Source organism: Schistocerca gregaria, chromosome 1, assembly GCF_023897955.1.
Source record: "Schistocerca gregaria isolate iqSchGreg1 chromosome 1, iqSchGreg1.2, whole genome shotgun sequence".
NCBI lineage: Eukaryota > Metazoa > Arthropoda > Insecta > Orthoptera > Acrididae > Schistocerca > Schistocerca gregaria.
Genome location: NC_064920.1, coordinates 1,066,174,145 through 1,066,198,019, shown reverse-complemented (window position 1 = coordinate 1,066,198,019; position 23,875 = coordinate 1,066,174,145). Strand labels below are relative to the sequence as shown.

The 23,875-nt window shown below is 37.4% G+C and overlaps 1 protein-coding gene across 3 annotated transcripts in view; it reads right to left on the bottom strand.

The window, feature by feature from the left end:
• Positions 1–12,620: 12,620 nt before the first annotated feature.
• LOC126281358 (annexin B10) overlaps positions 12,621–23,875 on the bottom strand; it is an 89,227-nt gene continuing 77,972 nt past the window's right edge. The window contains exons 6-10 of one of the 3 annotated variants that reach the window (XM_049980271.1): positions 23,463–23,477; positions 18,848–18,917; positions 13,382–13,555; positions 13,122–13,303; positions 12,621–12,920 (exon numbers count right to left, since the gene is read on the bottom strand). In XM_049980271.1, coding sequence (XP_049836228.1) covers positions 12,864–12,920; positions 13,122–13,303; positions 13,382–13,555; positions 18,848–18,917; positions 23,463–23,477 — 498 coding nt within the window. In that variant the 3' untranslated portion in view covers positions 12,621–12,863. Of the gene's footprint in view, positions 12,921–13,121; positions 13,304–13,381; positions 13,556–18,082; positions 18,156–18,847; positions 18,918–23,462; positions 23,478–23,875 lie in introns of all 3 variants that reach the window. The other 2 variants (XM_049980280.1, XM_049980287.1) reach the window with 2 other exon arrangements.

Below are 23,875 nucleotides of genomic sequence, written 5' to 3'. Positions count from 1 at the left end.
TGTTCCTCTATTTCTATGGAATCCAAACTGATCTTCCCCGAGGTCGACTTGTACCAGATTTTCCATTCGTCAGTAAAGAATTTGTGTTAGTATTTTGCAGCTGTGACTTATTAAGCTGATAGTTCGGTAATTTTCACATCTGTCAACACCTGCTTTCTTTGGGATTGGAATTATTATATTCTTCTTGAAGTCTGAGGGTACTTCGCCTGTCTCATACATCTTGCTCACCAGATGGCAGAGTTTTGTCAGTACTGGCTCTCCCAAGGCCGTCAGTAGTTCTAATGGAATGTTGTCTACTCCCGGGGCCTTGTTTCGGCTCAGGTCTTCTAGTGCTCTGTCAAACTCTTCGCGCAGTACCGTATCTCCCATTTCATCTTCATCTACATTCTCTTTTATTTCTATAATATTGTCCTCAGGTACATCACCCTTGTATAGACCCTCTACATACTCCTTCCATCTTTATGCTTTAAGATATATATAGTTACATAATTTTCTAACACCAATTTTACTAGCACAGGTTTATGTTGAACGCATTATTAAACTGTTTTCTCGTGATGTTTGGTACTTAGTGCCTAAATTTTCAGACATTATTTTATACATACAATATTCTACACAACACTATGATATTAAATACTCATATTGTTAAATGATCATCTTATTGTTCATAAATTTCTCAGTTGAATAGCAGCATTTTTCACGTCATTGAACCTATGTCCACACTCAGTACATCTCTGATCTTGAGTTTCTTGTAGACTTTCATTCCCATTTACTTGGGTGTCTGTTGGTACAGTTTTAGGCAATGTGTTGGAAACATGAAGTTTTCTTTGTGTCTAGTATTGTATGTGTGTTTGAAGTGGTTTTCTTCTGTTACCTTAGGATTAGTGTGAACAAAGGTGGTAATCTCAATCATGTAAAATGCAAGAATTTTAAGTTCTTTAAGACTGCATGACTGGATTTTCCTGGAGAGCCAGCACACATTCTTGTAATGATTCTTTCCTGAAGTAGTGGGATTTGTTATGTGTGACTTGAATTCCCCCCAAAAATTAAACCATATCTTGTTATGGTTTCAAAGTAACTGTGATACACTGCCTTCCTGCTGTTTATGTCTGTTACACCAGATAGCATGTCCATTGCTAAAGCAAGGGTGTTTCATTTAGTGGCTAAATAATCTATATGTGCTTGTCAACTTCAATGTTTGTCCAACTTTAGTTGCAGGAATTTGATGGACTGAGCTATCATAACTTTATTTTTATATGTGAAACTGATTTTTGATTGTTTGGTTTTAAGCTGAGTAAACAGGATCTTTGAAACCATGAATCCAAATTGTTTAATGTGTTTATTAAAGCATCCGGAATTTCCATAATGTTTTGTTTTTCAGTAAGTACTGAAGTATCATCAGCTGGTTAGGCACTGATATTGATATGCAAATCATTTATGTAAAGGAGAAACAAGATTGGCTCTAAGATTGAGCCTTGAGGGACTCCTTGTGAAATTGTATCCCACTGAGATGCATAATTCACAGTATTAGATGTGATTACCCTTTGCTTCCTGTCTGTCAGATAAGACCTAAGACATTGTAGAGCATTTTGTCTGATGCTGTACCTGTCTAGTTTATGGAGCAGTATGGAGCGATTCACTGAATCAAATGCCTTTGTGAGGTCATAGAATTTTTCTGCCACTTTATTGCTTTTGTCCAGTGATGGGCTGATTTTTTCAATGAATTCATTTTCCCTTTTTGGAACCCATATTGGTTTTTGAGATTACCATCAATTTTTTGTGACAAAATTTCTTATCTAGATTGCAACTAATTTTTTAAATACTTTGGATAACACTGGGAGGATAGAGACAGGATGTTAATATTCCATATCCTCCCTTGATCCTTTTTTGTGTTGTGGTTTAACCTCTCCATACTTAAGTATATCAGGAAAATTGTTTTGCTGCTCACATGACTTTATTAGTGATAGAGGGGGGGCAATTTTAACATAGACAAATTTATTTACTTTAGGGGGTACTTGATCCCACAGTGAAGAATTTTTGTGTTTTAAGGACATAGCATTTTTTTACAACTTCGGTTGAGACTTTACTAAATGTTACAAGGGAGTCACTATTCTGATCCAGGCCAAAGAGAGTACACTGTTTTGATAAGTAACCACATCAACATTAGAGTTTGATACATTTATGAGAAATTTATTAAAGCATTGAGATGTTTGAACAGGATTCAAAATATTGTTTTGTTTAATTTTTGAAATTTCCTGGTGTTTAACTGCTGTAGCTAATTTGGATATAATAAAAGACCATACTACCTTAGACTTATTATTGTCCCAAAATGAACTTATCATTTGACATTCTTTTGGCACTTTTGACAACACTTTTAAATACAACTTTTTGATGGTTCACATAGCTAATAAAGTCATGTACTCCAGCTCTTTATGTAGCTCTTGTTTTCTAGCATTAGCCATTTTTTTAATCCTGGAGTAATCCTGTTTAGTTTACTTTTAGCTTTTTGGTGCCAGATCCTTGATGGGAATGATTCACTGAATCATCATCTCCTCGGCCTTTTTCCCACATCATGTGGGGGTTAACACTTTCACTGCGGCTGACACTTACAAGCGTCAAGAGAAGCCACGAGCCAGTGCGGCTGATGCTTAGAAGCATCCGCTCTCACTGTCTGATTACTCAGTCTAGTTGCAGCGTCTAAGCTAGTATCAAAGCTTGTAAACTTTTGTTTTGTGTGGTCAGTTATCGAATGTATATTGTTCGTAATGCAGTTAATGGACCTTCCAATGTGAAAAGGGGCAGGAAAAGTGTTTCACTTACTAATTTCTACACATTTGGGTGTCCTCTGGGCGTCTATGATAAATGTAGACAGCTAATTCTCTCACATCAGGAGCAAATATGATACTAAATTGATGACCACTATCAGAGTCAATATTAAAAATGCGCATTTGAAGTAAATATAATTTCAAATGAATCCAGTTTCAGTTTTCCTTTTTTTCCTTCTTAAGAATACGTGTTTTGGAATCCAAATTGTATTTTTTGTTACATTATCAACAAATCATGAACATTTGAATGACGCCTATGACCCCTACAGGTGTCAGAGAGGAAAGAGGCTTTAAAACATGACCAAAATACAGTCGAAGCTTATTTGAAGTAATGCATGTAAGGTATCATCATTATGTCAGTATAGAACATGATCCTACAGATCTTACAAGGTCTTGACGTCAGCCTGTAGCAGAGGTATGCTTAGAAGCATCGGCTCCGAGAGGTACCTGCCGTTTTATAGTGTTACTGGCCAGCACTCGAGCGTTACCAGCCTCCACTCACAATTGTCAGGCTGCACCGGAGAGTTGCACGCCTGCACCAATGCCGCAGGAAAGTGTTAATGTTGCTTTGCTGGATCCTTCTCTTCCATAAATGCCTATCCAGTGCTGCTTCTCTGAACCACGCTTTCTCTGGTAGGTCCCTTGCTACATTGCCTTTCCATCTCAGTTTCAGTCCTCCTCCTCCTCCTCCTCCTCCTCCTTCTTCTTCTTCTTCTTCTTCTTCTTCTACTCCTTCAATTTCTAGGTCTTCAACTCTTCTCCCCACCTAGTACTTCCCCTCTTCTCTGCACATGTCCATACCATCTCAGCCTACTTTCATGGATCTTCTTCCTTATGGGCCCTACTTTCACTGTTCCCCTGATGTACTCATCCACCTTAACATTCTCATTTCTGTCACTTCCATCTTTTTCTCTTGGGCTTTTGTAATTTGCTAAGTTTCTGTACTACACAGCATCGCAGACCTCACCACAGACTTGTAAAGCTTTCCTTTCATTCTGCAGCTAACCTTATCACACAGTACCCTGCTCAGTTTCCTCCAGTTCATTCATCCACTATTTATCCTGTGCTGTAATTTGGCCTCCAGTCCTCCGTCACTTTGCACATAAGAGCCTAGATATTTAAATTCACTAAACACCTCTGAAAAACTATTTGAAAATTTAATAAAGTTCTCAGTACTTGACATACTATTATATATGGACCATTTTACTGCATCTATCATGTCACAGGACAGGTTCAAATTATTTTCACAAAAGTTTCTTTTCCTAAAACCACTCTTAATATCTGGTTTAGGGGTTCATGGCAGCTGAATAAATAACACATAATGGCCAGAAATTCCTAAGCCCAAATAAAACTTGTTTTTGCTGTCACACAATTTGTTAAGATATTGTCTATGTAAGTAGCTGAATGAGCATTTTGTCTAGCGAATTCAAAAAAATTTAGTTTAAAACCAGAGTTATGAATTAAGTCAATAAATTGTTTTGAGTTATTGTCATGACATCACATTTACATTAGAATCAGCAGCTATGATAATATTTTTCTTCCTTTAAGTTTTTTTTTAGAATACGCTGGATTTTGTACAAGAAAGTTTTAGTAGTAGTACTTCCTGGAATTCTGGAAATTGCTATGAATATTGTGTTCATCTCTTTTAGTTCAACCCTACAGCTTTCAAAATAGTACCTGTCATTTAAGTAATCAAAATCTGTCTGCGGTTCATATGTTACGCAGGCATCGAGACTGCATGACCCTCCATGGCACCTCTCTTCTACAGAAGCTGCTTTTAAGTTGGAATGATCCAGTTTATTCAAGATTTTTATTCAGTCACTACTTAACCAACATTCATTTAAACAGATAAGTTCGATATTCTTGCTTTCATTGAGGATAATGTGCAGCTCTTCATTTTTGGTACTACCTGCCTTCAAACCCTTTATATTCCAACATCATAAGTATTTTTTCCACTATTTATCTGCCTATGCATAACTCCTCAGATTTCTTGTCTCAGTTTTTTCATCATACCAGTTTCTTCTAAAAAATCTTTCAGATGGCATGGTGGTGAAATTCTTTTGTTAAAGGGACAAGTGGCTGCTATTACTTCTGCCAGTGTTGCTGGTAATGATTCTGGGATAGCTGCTGTCACTGGTGAATGTGACTGCTGCTGTTACCAATGGCAGTTGTGGTTCTGCTGTTGATTGGGATTTTTTTCTGTTGTTGCTGCTGCTGCTTTTGATGATAATAGTTTGCTTCAATTGATGCTGCCTTCACTGCCACTGGTGATTTTTTTTTGGAGGAGGGGGAGGAGCAGGAGGGGGGGAGGAGCAGGAGGGGGGGGAGGAGGGGGAGGAGCAGGAGGAGCAGGGGGGGAAGAGGAGGGGGAGGGGGGGAAGAGGAGGGGGAGGAGGGGGGGAAGAGGAGGGGGAGGAGGGGAGGAGGGGGAGGAGGGGAGGAGGAGGAGGAGGAGGAGGGGGGGAGGAGTGGTGGCATAGAGTATACATGTCTCTTGCTTTATATATTTTTCGGTTCTGCCTGTATGTACAGGCTAATCTTAGGAACTACTATAGGGTTTTCTTAAATAGTTTGAATGATAAATGAGGAAGGTTTGTGCAGATTAATTTGTACATATTTCGTGTAAATGATGGGTTACTGTCCAACAAGTTGTGAAAATGATGCCATTGCCCTCTGGTAGAACTATCTGGAACAGCAGCTCTATGCAATGCGACAGGGCTCTATCGGACCTGACGGAGTGCGATGCTGATCACTGTTCACATGTTGTCAGTACAACAAATGACGCCGAGCTTTTGGATGCATATTATTTTAAGACACCTTGAAATGTTACATAAGTGTGTATCCGTGAGTTTCTTCAACAAGGAAGCACCAATGATGTTGACACCTTAGAAATAGAGTATGGAATGGGATCCAGAAATTTCCTGCCAATGACTCCTGATGATTTTGTAAGACTTCTGCAGGTGGTTGGGACACATTTCGAGAAGAGACGACAGTTCTGAACAGGCAATTTCTGCTGTCACCCACGCTGTAACGAAAGTAAATCTCAAAAATTTCCTTCACCCGAATTCCTTCCTCTAATGGATATGTCTAGAGTACAACAAAGAATTAAAGCAGAAAGAACTAATTTCAGTTCTTTTCTATTGGTACTTACAAGCTCTGAGATCCCACTAACTGGTAAATCACATTTTTCTCTCATTTCTAGAGACACAAAAGCCTACAGTCTTATTTGCACATTCGAGGTTCCAACTGCTCTTTTCATGGTCTCTAGCATCATGAAAGTGTGTGTAATATTGGTGAGCCTTTGTTATAAAAGCAATGTTCTTTCCAAAACTGGTTTGGAAGGGAAAAGTACAAAACGTAAAAGCCCTCCATTCAACTTGTGTTAGCATAGTAGCCACAAGTACCTTCCTAGCCAAGTTAGTCTTCTTATCACGAGACAAATTTAGAGCACACAGGTTTGTTGGCAACTGATACTTGACTGACTGGCAGTGAATGGTTTACGGATTTGCCTAAATCAAAACTGGTTAACTGCTACTGAATGTAGCTCCCTTGGCTTGTTGACAAAAACTTAAGTTAACGAGTTGACATCATCTCACTCAGTAATGTCAAGAGTAGCGACAACAGAAGATTTAATACTAATGCTGCTAGAACAATGTGGCATTGACACTTCTGATGACTGGTAATGGCAGAGATTCGACAGATAGCGTGAAGCTAATTTGTGTTGTTAAACTAGTAGTAACATTGGGATGCAATTCCAAAGGTACTGGACCTGCAACTTTTAATGAGTCGTGCAGATTCCCTTTCTGTTTAGCAGAAACAACTTTCTGTTGAAAGAACTTCCTCATATCAATCTCTGACATAAGTATAACAGAACTTAACTTCAGACTAAAGTAACAGTAATCCCTTTCAGATGATCTCTAACCTCAGGATGTAAACTGCCTTAAGAATATTTTGTCTTTATCAGGAACAATAACTTGTTATTTATAATAGTCCACTCACCTGAAAAACTAAATACTTAGAGCCAATCCAACAAAACAATAAAACTAAGCACCACTACAGAATAACCATAATGCTTTAATACTTACACTTTTCATTGATTTATTTACAATAATTTAAAAGTTATTTGCACTGAGTGAATACAATAAACTAAGTCCAGATCAGGTGTTGGGGACTATAGCCCTATAATGGAAAGGCTGTTTTGCCAAACAATGAATGTACACATCATGTTGCTGCAGGGCCTTGGAAAAGGCAGGGGAAAAGGAAAGATTCGTCAAGTGTGCTGCATCTGCGCACACTTTCTCACTGGACCGCACTTTAGAACATGAACTCAAAAAAAGAATTGTATAAATAATGCTACAAAAAAATATTTTGCATTTAGCCACCTGTAGGTAATACCAGCTTTTAAATCAATTTCTTACACGAAAAAACCTGATTACAGTATATTCATTTCATTTCCTTTCACTGAAAACTATGAGGTAGAGGGGGTCGGGGTGGAAGGGGGGGAGGGGCACTGCCGACCCCCACCCCCCTTGCCCTTGGGTATGGGTGAAACATCTTCAAGATGTCATCCATTTTCTAATCACTGAAAAGTTGAGTGACAACAGCTGGCACATAACTCATTTCATAATCTTTATTGCAGGTAAGCATCACATTTCAACAAGAATGTGTCTGCAATGCAACCTATGCTAGAACCATTGTAAAGTTTAAATGAATTCTTGGTCAGTGAAGCAGCAAACTGGACTCCCTAAATAATGTTCTGCCATATGAAATGTAGTTACCATGTACTCAATTTCTCATTCTGTATGTCAGTAAGTAGTATACTATACTAATGCAAATTTGTTCTGTGTTATTACACACACAGACTAATTTGTTCTTGTATTGTAATGCCTGTATAATCAAACTTTGAACAGCAGTGCTGTCTATCCAGTCTTCACTGGCAAATGATTTAGCTATGGTAGCTTTCATGAAACCAATCCAGCTCGTATGTGTAGCACAATTGTCTTGTCGGCAGACAACGAAACTGTAAGACATTTCACTGTTTATATATAACACTAGCTTAGTGGTCGCTGCTTCCCTCATGTGAACTGTATGGTGTACTAGATTTTTGTTTTTATCAACTCTTCATTTATGATGTTTGCAAGTTGCAATACATACTAAACTTTTCATATCAATTAAGGCCAAAGATGCATGGTCTTTTCTGAGTGCACTTCTGACCAAAATGTGATACTTGTAGCAGGAGTCCAGGGTTGCATTTTGCTTGCTTCTGGTGAAATTTCCATCAAAACTTGCATCCCCTAATACATATTTCTTTATATCTAATTGGTGAATGAAACACCAAGTTTCATATATTTAGATTTAAACAAACTTTAATATAGCAAAACTTTTCGTTAAAATGTTCAACCCCTATTTCACCCCCTTTATGGATAGAATTCCCACAAACAAAGAAACATTTTATTCCAGAATGAGATTTTTACTCTGCAGTGGAGTGTATGCTGATATGAAACTTCCTGACTGATTAAAACTGTTTGCTGGACCGACACACTAACTCAGGACTTTGCCTTTCGTGGGCATTGCTCTATCAACTGAGCTACCCAAGCACGACTCATGACTCATCACCACAGATTCAATTCTGACAGTATTTCACAGGAACTGTTCTGCGAAACTTGCAACTGTATAGCTCAGTTGGTAGAGCACTTGCCCGTGAAAGGCAAAGGTCCCGAGTTCGAGTCTCTGTCTGGCACACTGTTTTAATCTGTCAGCTAGTTTCAGATATTTTATTATTTCTAGCCCAGAAGTCAAATACCATTGTCCATAGATGTAGTTTTAAAAATGCTTCAGCAGTTCTTTAATAATGATTTATCTTCAAAAATTTACACCCATTGCTTTCCTCCCTTAATGGTTGAATTTGCAAAAATGCCAAAACAAATATTTTTTTACTTCTGAGAGAGAAATCAGATAGCAATTTTTGTAGGTCTAGCTTCAAAACTGTCTTAATAGTGACATTTTCAACATTCTTGATCACAAAGGAAAATATATTCTTTTTTTAAGGGACAGTAAGATTCATCTGACAAACCTATCAAATAATTGCTTTTGCAAAAATTGAAAATGAAGTCAAAGCATTTTACCTGTATTTTACTTAATGGTCAAACTTATTCTATTGGAGAAAAAAAAATTAGTAGCCATAGACTATCAATGACTGCAACCCATATTGTTTAAAAGTGGGATGAAATGGGTAACAAACACAATGCACTTTTACTACATACAGAAGTGAGATGGCTATCCGGATGGAAAGTGCTATCGGGGCTTCATGAATTTCATAATGAGTTACTGTGGTGCTTTAGTACACAAAACTTATGTTCAACATTTAATGAAGTTTTGAACAAAGCCTTTATGACTAATATAACTTGGCATAACTGGAAGGTATTTTTACAAATTGCAGCAAGTTAACTTGTCACTGCAAGGGAAGAGTCTTACTATATGAAATTGCATCTTTTGACTGAAAATAGAAATTTTGGATTTCTTCAGTCCAACAAAACAATTGCATTCACACTTTACATGGAAGTTTGGCTGAAAATTTTGAAATAGATGAAGTATCTAAGCTATTTACATAGCACTTCCATGACTTGGTGAAAGCTCTTCTGCAATATTTTTCTAACATTAGTGAGAACAATTCCTGGTGTCAATATTGATTTGCTGCTAAACCATCAGGCTTGAAAGCAAGAGACTGATGGACTGATGAACAAAGTGAATTAAAGAAGGACTGATTCAAAGCAAAAGCATGAAGATCAACCATTATGTAGTTTCTGGGCTGATTTATAAGAATAATTTAAGTTTATCAAACAAGTAGTTATTGTTTTAGCTCCAGTCACCACTACATATTTGTCTGAAACAAGATTTTATTATTATGCTGCAATTAAAAAGTTCAAGAACTGGCTTAACGATGCATCAGTTATCACGAGGTTAATGCAGGAAAGAAATGCCTCTGAATCATTATTCTGTTTTCAGTACCAGTTGAGGTTTTACATGCATATCATCACACACAGGAAGGTGTAATTCGATGAATGCCCAACACTAACTTCACGTAACAAAGGTTTATTCAGCACTCGCACATACAAGAGTGTGGAGCAAACTGGCTCCAGCCAGAACACACAGTGTACATACAGTTACAGAATATTCCAGTACAGTATTCTTGACATTTGTAGATACTTCTAGAATGTACTGTAATCGAATATAGAAATTAAAATTTTGCAGTCAATGTAAGTTTCGAACTCACGATCCTCCAACAACAGTTCAGCATCACAGCCACCACACCATAGTGACCACACTACTCAGCCTCTTTTGTGACAATATTACTTGGTCAACTCTCCCACTTCACTGATGCAAGTTGCAACCTTCTTCCACTAAATGGCTCCAATTTTGTAGTGTGTGACAAGTATGACAGTTTGCGAGAAACAGCTTGCTGTAACAGTTTGTAACTACAGAAAACTGTAGCCTCTAATTGACAGAACAATTATATTTGTGTACAATGGTGATTGTATCGACATCAGTAATGTGTTATGGATTGATTGTGCTTATAATTAAGGAAATGGTGGCACGAACAGATTTATGCGATTAACCTCCGAGTGGAAAATCCCATGTAACAAGTGAGAAGATGCATTGGAACCAGGTTGACAAAACCCTGAGATAATCAGCTAACATTAACACAACTCTCTAGCATATTATGAGAGCATGTACAAGCAATCACTGCAGATACTGAGAAACCCTCAGAATACAAAGCATGAATTTGAAGATTGTCTACACATTAAGCACGATCTATGTCAGCATGACAATTACAGACCGCACACACATACTGCAACAGTCCTATGCCCCCAGTTCACTGTCATTGATCATTATCCATCTAGTCCTGACTTGGCAGCATTCAAAACAAAGAACATTTTCATGGACTTCACTTTGATAGTTGTGAAGCAGCATAAGCACAGAGATTGTGGCACCATCAACAAAGTTAAACATTTTACACTGATGGTTATCAACATATTCATCTTTTGTTGGGAGAAATGTGTTTGTTAGCTGCCAGGAAGTTTCACTGCAGAGTGAAAATATCCTTCTGGAAACATCACTCAGGCTGTGGGTAAGCCATGTCTCCACAATATCCTTTCTTTCAGGAGTGCTAGTTCTGCTAGGTTTGCAGGAGAGCTTCTGTAAAGTTTAGAAGGTAGGTGATGAGGTACTGACAGAAGTAATGCTGTGAGGACTGGGTGAGAGTTGTGTTTGGGTAGCTGAGCTGATAGGGCACTTGTCCGCAAAAGGCAAAGGTCCCGAGTTCGAGTCTCGGTCCAGCACACAGTTTTAATCTGCCAGGAAGTTTCATTAATTCCTTTCCTTGCAGCATTGCCTACCTCACTTCTGTGTGTTGCAGTACTTCATTTGGTTTCATGTGTGTGTCCATCTTACCCTCATTGATTCTTAGAATTTCACTGTAGTGTAAATGACAGATTAAAAGGAGAACATCAATCTGGAATTATCTCCTGCATGTTGTCAAAAACTAATTCTTTTTCTGGAGCTGTAAGAATCTAGACTTCTCAGATTTCAGATACAAACTACATGATAAGTTATTACCATAAAGTTGAACTTATGAATTTAGTCAGTTTTGAGAGGAGAGGCTTCGTTACACCAATTATTAGCTGTACCATTATGCTGTCTAACTGGTAATATCATTCCTTTAACATTAGTCTTATTGCTTGCTTTGTGCAGCCCTTCAGGCTCTACTTGAATAAATTTACAAGTTTCTGGTATTAAAGTTTCCAGTCAAAGCATGTTTTTTTATCCCATACTTTGGAGATAAAGAAAAATGTTATGCAAATTTGCACCAGTTAATGCTAACATTATGTCCAAATGAGCAGCATGTTTTACAGTTGCTTACAAAATGTTCAGTAAAATTTTCAATTGCTGTAAGACAATTGGTTTTCTTTATTATGAGTCTTATGGCAGCCAACATTAGAACATAAAAAAACAAAACATAAAAAAACTGAAGTCCCATGGTCCTTTATGTACTTCAATTTCAAAGCATTTCAAATCCCTTGTTTCAGAGAGAACTTTGCTTTGCTTTATACAGTCCACCCATATGCCATAATTTGACAAAGGGCTTTAATTCATTTAGCTAAGTCAGTCTTGCACCTCTTGCACTAATGAAATTCATTTTTACAGTGTCAATATACTGATTTGTCTAAGAGACAATCACCCCAACACTTTACAAGGTGACCCAAATTATCTGAAATTATGTTTTTAGTTGCACTCTTCACACATTCAACCCATGTAAGCAGGTTGTGTCTGACCTCCCATTTCATGAAGTCTCCGATGATTTACTACCATAGTAAAGATTCTATCACATTACCACAGTCACAGAACACTGCTGCATGTACTACGTCACAAAGACAGAAAATAAAAATCCACAAGTTACTCTGATTAACCTGTGTCCCAGTATCATATTTAGAAAGGTCACTGGCATCAGATGATACATCGCATCAGAAAAATCTTGGGGAATATTTGGAGTCTATAATGCTGACCATGCAGTAAGTTTCAAAAGTGTTATAAAGAAATTCATTAAGAGGAATTTCCTTTTTGTTTACCAAGACGTTCAAATTCACATTTATGATAAATACATATCACAAAATAATAAAATTAGACTGTTTTACAAAATGTACATGCAAAAGTGAAGAAATTTTCTAGCGCTCCCGTTGTAATGGAGTATTTCATCATGGTAAAGATCTGAAACTGGGTATTCATTATAATAAAAGCCTATTTAAGCAAAATGAAAAATTTATTTTGCCTTTGACTGGAATTAAGAACTTTTAAAACATTTTTCATTTAACAGTTCATCTGATACATTTCTTTGGTACACATTCAGAGATTTACCACAAAAAAAGCATAGTAAACTGCACACAGTGCAAGACAGCTCTCTCTTGGCAACTACAACTAATAATGAACACGCAGATCATGAGAAGTTCAAAATTTTTTACAAAACATGTTTACACTGTATTATCTTCATGGTCCCCCAATCAAAGCCACAAGAGCCCTCTTGTAATCACCAGAAGTGTCACTCTGTAATAAAGAAGATTAACATCCAAGTCAGCAGCAATTCAAAAATTAAGAGAAAAATCACTTGATTCTGTAAATTACAAATACGATGAAATCTGGAAATCCATAACACCAAATATTTTTCATGTAACTAGTTTGTAACCAAGTTGTTGGCTGCCTCCAATAGTTTGAGACAAAAATCTTTAAACAATACAGAAATCATACCTTCACTGCACTTTCCAGTGTTTTATCATAAATTCTTTCATATTCTTTCTTTATGGTTCCCAGATCAATTTCACTACGAGACACAATAATTCTTATCAATGTTTTATCGTCCGTGCCTGCTCCAGCAAGAGCATTGTGCAAGCGTTTTGCAAAATATGCAGCAGGATTTTGCACGCATTCCACTAGAAAGCCAGGATCCAAAATTAGTTACAAAATAATATAAAGTTACACATTTGACAAAATATAGTATAATAAATTACCTAAAGCCATCATAGCAAGCAGCAATTCTCCTGAAAGCTCAGACTCCAGAGCCTGTTCAATTGTGCGGCCGGAAATGTTTTTGTACTCTTCAAATATAAGCCGTAGTTGGGCAAAGCTCTCATGGGCCATAATCCGATTGAAGACCTCTTCATCTGTCCCAAGCTTTAGCTCTCCTACATCAAGGGAAAAAATTATTTTAACAGTTGCTATTACTTTCACCACTATGATCATGTTTTGTATTCTTAGGAACTTATTTTTACTGACTTTAGCAAGTAGTGGAAGAATCCATTAGAAGAACAGTTAAGTTTGACATACATCACCATTGCATTTATTACACGTATGGCACCTTTATGCTCAGTCAAAACATTGTTTGACGTGTGTGTGTGTGTGTGTGTGTGTGTGTGTGTGTGTGTGTGTAAGTTTTAATACATTAGTTTCATTACTGCCGGTGTGAAATGATGTTGCACACCATTTTTCTCCACCAACAGCAGCTTTGTTACTTTTTATTAGTCTTTTACTTAATGTTTCAATAGAGTTGTCTACAACACAAACTCACAAAAGACCACCTATAGGAAATGCATTTTGTTGGACATCTGCTGTCTGACTACATGACACAATGAGAAATTGTGAAGGTAATGGCACACACTCAAACTACGTAATAGGTAGAGGAAGTAGTACTTATGGACATTGGTACTTTGTTACGCTAATTCAACTGATACATAATTACAAAATTTTTTAACTGTAGTAGATTACTTTTTGTATTGCCTTCAGGAGACAACCAGTGTGCAGTCCTTTGCAAAAAACAATCATTATCAGGTGATACCTGCAGGATGAACATCTTTGCTGCATCATGACTCCTTTCGGAAGGATGTCCACCAGAGTGACATGGCATGTTGCAGCATTAAGCACGCATCTAGCTGGCAACTTCCGAAGGAACACACACAATTTAATGCGGCAGTGCTTACTGGACTGACATGACAATGTCAGATGAATGTGGAGCACTCCACATTTTGTGTGTCATATCTGTATTGGTCAAACTTTATGAACATTGACGATTTGGTTTCACAACGGTCTGCGAGAGGGGGAAAGTAAGATATTAAACTTTTTAAACAACTTCATGCCCAGTTAATGAGCAGTATGTATGTGGCACATTAGCTGTGTGACAAAGTTCAGAGAAATTCCTATGTTTACATACTTGTTGACATGTTGCATCATGCTTTTTCTGACACCATCTAGCAAACAGACAAACTCATTTGAAATTACATAATCTTATAATGTGCAACTATCAACAAGAGAGATCAAATAATGAGCAAAATTTGAAATGATATGATTTCTGAAGTCCTCCCAGCATGATTGATTGATGGATACCGGGAAACTTGTCTAATATACTCACTGTTGGTATAAAGATAAACAATGAAATTGTTAACCTAGAGTAACATGTTGAACACACAAAATGAACAACCAATGGGAAGGAAGGAAGGAAGGAAGGATTAGCATTTAATGCTCTGCTGACAATGAGGTCACTAGAATGGAGCAGAAGCTCTGTTTCAAGGACAGGGAAGGATATCGGCTGTGTCCTTTCAAATGAACATCCATCATTTGTATGGAGTGATTTGTAGGGAAATTATTTGTACTCTCGAATGTGAGTTCACTTTGCTACTTCGCTTGGTGATACGAATGTACTTCTTGTGGCAGCACAAATTTTAATTTCTTCCACAGTGTGGCTAAAGATACTTTTCTCATGTTTGTTTTCTGAACTGGCAAAAATAGCATTGATTCCTTTGCACTGCCACATGATCAACTCTGACAATTATGTTATTCACACAAACAGTTTTACCAGTGGAAAAGCAAAAACTGCTGTTGATGGCTATAGCAAAGAGGACAGCACTCAGGATGCAGCCTTGAGACCCCCTGTTCTCCTATATAAAGGTGTCTGACAAGGCTGAACCAATACACACCCTGAAAACTGTCTAAAAATTCCTGAGGGAAATGATGGGGCAGGCAGTCTCAGAAGCCCCATGTTTATAGAGAACAGGGGATACCAATCTTCCAGTATGTTTTAGGCTTCTTCAAATCAAAAACATGGCCAGTGTCTGGTATTTCCACAGAAAACTGTTTATGATAAGGGTTGACAAAGTGACGAGATGGTCAACTGCAGAACAGTATGCATGAAATCAAAGCTTTGCACTGGTTAGTAGACTGGGAGACTTGTCCCCAACCAGCTAACCATGTATTGTACATTCCATCACTTTGCAAACGCAGCTTGTAGCTGGTGAGAGAAATGGGGTGGTAGCTGGAAGGAAGATGTTTGCCCTTACCAGACTTGGGGATGGGTATGACAATGGCTTTATGCCAACATCTGGGAAACATGTAATTTGCCCAAATGCAATTGTACGTATGAAAGAGAAAGTGCTTGTCCGCAAGAGAAATACGCGATCATCATCTGGCCCTGGGGCAAAAGAGGGGGACGAAGTGAGAGGATCATCAAGCTCCTTCATAATAAAGACGCACTGAAGCACCCACATTTCTGAGAGAAGGATATCACATGAGCTGCCTCCACTTGATTCTGAGGGAAGAAGGCAGAATGACAGTGAGTGGAGCTCAAAATCTCCACAAAATAGCTGCCTAAGGCATTGGAGATAGCAATAGGGTCCACAAAGACATCTGCTATGACCAGGTTGGAAATCTGGGAATGAACCTTTGTACCAGATAGCTGACTGACATTTCCTCACATGACAAGAGGAAGTGAAAATGTTGAAAGCACTAGTAAAGAAAATCCAGTTAGATTTTTGCTATCCCAAAGAATGTAACACTGCACATGCAAATGTTTGTAACGAACACTGTTCACAATCACAAGATCACAAAAACGCACATAGCAAGTCTCCGAATAATGTCCTGGCATGCCTCAGTCCACCACAGGGCCAGGACATAGCACAGTGAAGGAAAAAATGTGAGATATTGAATATTCTGCAGCAGTAAGGATTACGTTCATAAGGTACTCTATCATAAAAAATGGGGAAACAACGTTTATTGAAGGTCACCATGGAGGAGTAAAGCCTCCAGTCAGCCTTAGAAAGCTGTCAACTGAGTAGGAGTCAGCAAGTGGATAGTGCACAGGAAATGGTCACTTGGGTCGGGTCAGAGAAAAGAGTACAGTTGAGACGACAGGTGAGCTGGGCAGTTCAGAATGAGAGGTCCTAATGGGAATCAATGTGCATGGAGTCTGAAAGGAATGTGGATGCTCCACTGTTAAGTGCATATGAGGTTGAGTTGACAGTCAACTAAGAGAGAACCTCTGACAGGTTCTTTAAGAGCTATTTACTGTCATAGGGGTTTAAAAGATGTTAGCTGTTTAGCCAGCTGGTATGAGGGTGTAAAAATGTTGCTTACAGTAAGTCAGAGTTGCCTTTAGGCCTTTGGCATTACAGCAACATGTAGTGGAAGGTTTTGGTGATTCTCTTGGTGTCAACTGGTATAGAAGCACTATGATCTTCATGTAAGTTTCACATTTTGCAATTTTACTTTGACAGTGGAAATAGTGAAATCACTATTTCTGCTCTTTCTGTTTTCAGGACCTCTGCATTCAGTGGAACAGTTTTGGTGAGTGCACAGTAAATTTCTCCCCTGCACCAGCACTGTGAAGGGTGGAAATTACTTGTTCTACACTGCTGATGAAATCTGCAACATTTACAGCAGTAGATGCGGGTCAAAATTGGGTCTCTTTCCTAGAGCTGGTATCACCATGTTGTTGATACCAGCTTGTCGATTTATGATGATGTATCACTGCTCTGTTGAAATATGAGTGACCAACAGTTTGATCAACATAATGGCTTCACTCTCAGTGAGAGAATCTGTGCTCAGCCAACTGGCTTCATGGAGTCTACGGCACACTAACCTTAACATCAGCTCTTACCAACTGTAATGTGGACTTACCTGACAAAGTCAGTTTTCCAGTAGCCCAACTGATATGGTCACTAGCCCAGGAGGTGCTGCAGGCAATTTTGTGCTTTTAGCATAGACCTTTCAGTCTGTCTTGTGTCACAGCCCATTAACGAGAAATATCGCTGCACTGTCGTAAAGGATACGTTTGTTGTGTGTCCCACTGCCTCTATTTTACACAGTGTTGCTTGTCTGTTAGCACTGACAACTCTATGCAAACATCACTGCTCTGTAGTTAAGTGGCAGCCATTGGCCAAGGCAATGCCTGAAATGGTATTTCTCAACAACTTCAGAAATGTTAGTACCATTCTGCAATGTAAGTCTGAATCCCCGTTGTATAGTCATAGTCACATCTGAAACCTTTTCACATGAATCAATCAGGTACAAATAACAGCTTTGCCAATGCACTCCACTTTTATACTGTGTGTATGTGATACTACACCAATCTATGTATGTGCATATCACTACCTCACGACTTGTCACCTCAATGTAAGACTGACCAGCAATAGTATTGAGAATTATTTTTATCATCATTCAAACTGTCACCAATGCATTTTTCCTAAGTTTCTATTGTTTCGGAAGAGGGAAGCCCCTTCCACCTTTACTCACTATGCACAAAAATTTTGGTATCTAGAATTTAATGTAAGTGGATTTTTTAGGGATAACCTGTAGTTCTAAGACTTAAATTATGAGCACTTAACATATACTCAATTTACCATAATTTAAACTTAAAGTTTAAAGAAATATAAAGAAGGTTCTACCTGCAGCAATGAGTTGTTTAGCCATGGTAACTGCAAAATCCCTACTTGGTGGATAGCTCTCATCCCTTGTATCCTGAAATCAATTTTTGTTAACACAACAACCATGTCCAGTTCTTTGATGTATGTTGTGTCAGCACAGTTAAAGAGCTTGACAACTGCACCCAGCTTTCAAATTTGTTACTGAAGCAAACACAGTAAACAGCCAGCATTGTGCAGAAAGCAGTTATGTGTTACTTGCTACAGATTAATTAGAAGTTTTACAATGGCCCCATGGAGTTTGCATTATAATTATACATGCATTGTTTCCCATCTGTTTTAAGGAAAAAATTGTGTGGCTCCAATTTTCATCTAAGATTTTATTTTTACTTTCATCTTTCGGAACACTGAACCAATAATTAATGCCTGTTGGTTAGAATAAGTCAAGCAAGTATTCAAGTTTCTGCTTTTAGGAGTCATTCTCCTGTCAACCTAGACATTCTGAAAATTTCTGACCGTCCAGTTTTGTATGTCATGCTTCAAGTTATTGAGCCAAGCAATAAATGTTCAGAAATCCCATTCAGTTTGAAACCAGCCATATTACACTGATTCAGGAAAGTCTTTGCTGTGTTTGGACATCACATTACTTTCCACTTCTGTTGCATACCAATTTTTGCAAACATCCTAAGTCTCAGTCAAAGCATTCGTAAATACAAATAGGTTTTGGAAAACAAATTAATGGGTAATTAACTCAAGAAGCTAAACCCAGACTGAGGAAATTTTTCTTACCTGCCTCGTAGAGTTGCTGAGCCTCGTCTTTTGCCTTTTCAGGGTCAAGAGATTCATCATCACGCACTCCCTACATTGAAAGAAGTTTAAGAGTCAAGCCTTTTCCGAAAGCCTTCATGCTTTATAATCAGTTTATATGAAAGCAGGACTAAAGCAAATGAAGCTATATACAATGCATATCATGCAAATAGTAGTAAACTGCATAGAACTTATGTTAATAGTTACACAGAAAATAGACTTTTTACATACATAGAGAACAGAGGCAATGAACACTATACAACTGCAGTAAGTATTTGGTGATTAATGCATTTTCCACTCATCTGACCTTTAAGTCATTAACACTTCGTTCTTAAAACTGGTCCATTCTGAAGACAAGGCCAAGATTCAGTAATATTAATGTACACAGATGCAATACGATTTTGTACATAAATGCAATCCACCTGCAATTAAGGTAAAATGTCAGTCATCAGCTGCACAACAAAGACTCTGTATTTGTTCACTTTACTCGTTTCAACAGTTTAAATCTGACCTGTCACATATAGTAAGAATGACTTGCACTTTGACAGTTAGCTACTCATCACATGTATCTTACTTTTTGCAATTTAACTATCCATTGATTCTGTAGGAAAGGAAACTACCATCTGATTCTTATTTTTATGTTGGCTTACCAATGATTTGATCGTATTTTACTCCTAAAGATTAAAATTTAAATGGGTGAAACTGGCAGAGGGAACCAAACAAAAGGTTTTTTTTGTGCAGCTAAAAACTGATGTTTTATCTTTGTTGAAATAAGATACAATACATGACAAAAATTTCTGATTGTGTACATGAAGACTAAAGAAAAGAAAAACAGATCACAAACAGTGGGTTTTGAGCAACTATTTCAGTAAGGGCAATATGAATTCTTTTGAAAAAAAGTCCAAAGACTTACTAAATGCTGCTCACCAAATCCATTAAAGTATTCGCCCGAAGTACATTTACAGTTGTGACTTTATCCAAGGTGGCAAAATTTTATCAAATTTTAATGAACCTGGTAAGTCATAGTTGGCTGGATATTTTTGCAGGATATGCCTCTCAAGTCCACCCCCCCCCCCCACCCCCACCCCCACCCCCACCCCCCCAGCATGAGGAGAAAGTTTTGCATTCTTAAACCTATAGCTACAAGATGTACTGAAGATAGTTTGGGAGACACGGCTGAACAACAATCACATAACTGCTACAAATACCAAATACAAAATCCACCTTTAAGGTATTTCTCTTCATCTAAGTTAAGCTGAAACCAAGTTACAGAAAGTTTATAAAGAAAATTATTGAAGTTCCAGTTAAATATAGAAAGGAAAAGTAAGTTATTCTACTTCGTGAAATTTCAAGGCATAGGGAAAATAAGATTAGTGTTTAGCAATAAGATCTTTAATCTAGCATATGACAAACATTGAAGAATAGAACTTCAATATGGAGTATGTAGAAAGGTCATCAAAGAATGGACATTAAGACACACAACAGGATGAGAGGAACATAAATGACATGATGTTGCTCATTTCGAGAGTGGAACAATCATATATTGAGATGAGGAAAACTCTTACTCCACTGGAATTTAAAATTACAGCACAGCTTAAGTAAACAACAGTAGCCATAACATTGGATACTGTAATTTACTTATCAGAAGAGAGACTCCTGCTGAAGTGATTAAGAAACATTTCAAAAGAAATATGTTCTTATGGTCCCACATGTCCTGAAAGTGTTGAATCTTGAGTGAAGTACCATGCTAGCCCATAATCATTCCTTGGTTCACTTCTTAACTTAATGCGATATGCTTTTATATAAATATACACACAAAATGCTAAACTTTGAAATGTTTAAGTCTGCCAATGAAGTCCATTTTTTTTTTTTACAGCAAGGGATAACTGTCAATGCCAGTAAAGTACTTTCATTTTGTATCAGTTCAGCTGTACTTTGTTCACCATAATAACAAACCTGATACAAACAAACACAAATGCAATAATTGGCCAACAGCCGTAGCCCATGTTCACTGGTGGTGTTACATTACGTAGGGGGAGAGAGGGGGGTCAAATAATTAGATTTATTAAATTAGTTAAAGACAGGAGCTTTACAATAATTAAGTTAGAATGTCAAAGAATTGCACAGCTCAGTGGGTAGGCACTACACAATGCTGGGAGGGTCTGTCGACTTGTCAGCACTAAGTAGTGAGGTAGTGAATCAAAGCACAGTACAGAGCATTAGTGTAAAAATTGAGGGAATACGTGGAATTATTTGATCTACGTATTACCCACAACACTGCTTGTGCAACACCAATTTTCTACTGGAAGTATAGCACCATGTCTCCAAATCACAGTATCAATCTCCAAGTCATTTACAGCTGATTGTGGAAATGTTTATAGATCAGCAACAGAGAGGAAGGAAAAAAGGAACAGATGGTGGCATAGCATATCATTTCTGTTGTGAGTACCAATTCCTCACCCAGACGTTTGACAACTTGGGTCAGTGTTGGTACTTCACAACACTATTTTTTGAATGGTTACCAGCAGTTTGAAGCAATGCCAGAGGACCAATCAAATACAGCATTCTTAATGTTGATAGGGCACTTTCAGTTCCTTTCACAAGTTAACAGAAAAAAAATCATTTAGAACTTTTCCCAGAACTGTGTTCACTGGAGATAAGGACATTTAACATATAGGCTGCATAGCTGAAATGGCAGTGTTTTAAACTGGTAATCCAAAACAATCCACTGATCATGAGCTCCAGTCTCTTGAATCATTCTTTTTTTTTAAATTAATGTTTTAAGTATTGCATCTTTTAAATGTAGAATTCATCAAATGTATACTGATAGAAACATATCTAATCATCATTTTAACTGAAACACACATTGTTTCTAGTTACGTACTGCATGCACAACTCAAGCTTTCATTGCAAATATAAATTCTTCATTATTGATATTTCATACAAGATTGTTAACAAAGGTGGTTTTAATTAGTAAACCATAAAAATCAAATTTTTAGGACAGAAAATTAAACACACTATTTGGACTACTTCCAGCATTTTATACCACAGATGTGGTCCCACAGAAGTCAATAGTGACAAGCCTTGTGGAAACATGGACAGTAACGATTTTCACAACATTGAACACACCATTCCAATTCTGCCTTTCTATAGATGCCACCATACCACTGCAATATGAACCCAACAACTAATCTGGTGTCAAGTTACAGGGTTTGTTGAAGAAAGTAATATTTTTCAGCCGACAAAGAAACAAATGCTCAAAGGTTTTTTTACACATCACTGCTGAACAGTGGCAGGACACAGACAGCACATCATAAAAAGAGAAGCAAATGTGGTGCTTGGTTGGCTTCATGGGGCCTGTTGTTGAGGACTTCATCAATGTAGAAGTAACAGTTACAGTACTGAAAATTTTCTCAAATTCGTTTACAGAAGGAACTGAGATAATACCAAATGACTAAGTAATATCTTTAGGAGAATCATTATTTACCTATATGGTGAAATCCCTGCAATGCACTTTACATCACACATGTCCTGCAGAACAATTAGCATGTGTCCACGTCAGGAATTTATATCAATTTTTTTAAATTACAGTATTATGTTAGTTAAGAACAAGCAAATGATACAATTTCCATTTGGTCCTCAAGAAGCATATGGTACTTCTGAAGTTTTGCTCAATACTACTACATTCCCTTTAAAAATTAAAGGATATTCGAAGCTGTATTGTTTTTTGTTCATCCCTTTATGTTTCAACTTCACAAATCTTTGCAGGATACTTGGACTAACTGGCAACCCAGAGCTGTCCAAGTTAAGTGTACTGGTAAAAATGTTTGCCTATATTACATCTCAGATGATTTGCACACAACACAGCAAAAAACTTATCCTCCTCGTAATACCTGACTACTGAAGTCAGCTTGCTTCCACTCCAAGCGAGATAAAATCCAATGAGATTCCAGCAAATTAAAAACAACACATGGTGTAATGTTTACATCAAGTTTATTCTCATGATAAACACAATATCGCTTCCATTGCCTTCATGGATAGTGTGTTAAGGATGATAGACTATTGTCAGAAGAGTACAGTATTATATCAATGGCTCTTGTTATCAAATAAGCAGAAAGCACTATGTCAAATGCATTAAACAATAGATGAAAATCCTGCAATTTCCCTAAACTAACTCCTGGGAACTAGAGAAATCCTGAATCAGGATGGAAGACAAGGATTTAAAAGACATTTCTCCACCAAGTTAGCAGATCATCAGAACTACTGTACTATCTCACTCAGCTTAGCATAGCACAGCATAGAAGTAATCTTGCATTTCAGTGAATTCATGAAATATAGTTTATATTATATGAATAAATATATCAATCTGTCTCCCTTCTTCCACATAACAGGTGGATCCCCATGATGTCACTCTATCCTTTTTCAGTAATCATCTTGGAATTATGTTATCTGTAGTTTTAAATGTGGATGTGCTCTCAATGACAGGTTACAATTTTCCTTGGTTACTGACATGCATGCTATTAGTATGTTAGTCCACACAGTGACATATGAAGTGCTCTTACAAACTCTTAGTGATAAGTATTTGAAGGAAACTCACATCTGTAATCATCCGCTACATCAGAGAAAAGCATGCACAAGTAAATTTTATTAACACATAGTAACTCTTTACATATACAAGAATGAATTTAATTTTCTATACAATGAAGGTAAATTAACACTTAACCTGACTACAAGAATCATAATAGCATTACACTACTTCACAGCAGCAATTCTACATTTTTTCCATTTTAATCTTTATGACACAACATGAAGTGACAGGACTTGTGTAGTAATAGTAGTGGTAGTGTTATTACACTACTTTCAAAACTTTCTTCTCATAGTAATGCTAATCACTACTCTGGCACTGCCTCACTGGGTCAAAACTGCTTGCTTATATAGCTGTCAACATTTCAAACAAAGGCATGTAAGTTCTGAAACCATTCTAGAAAGATTTATCTGAAAATCAAGCCA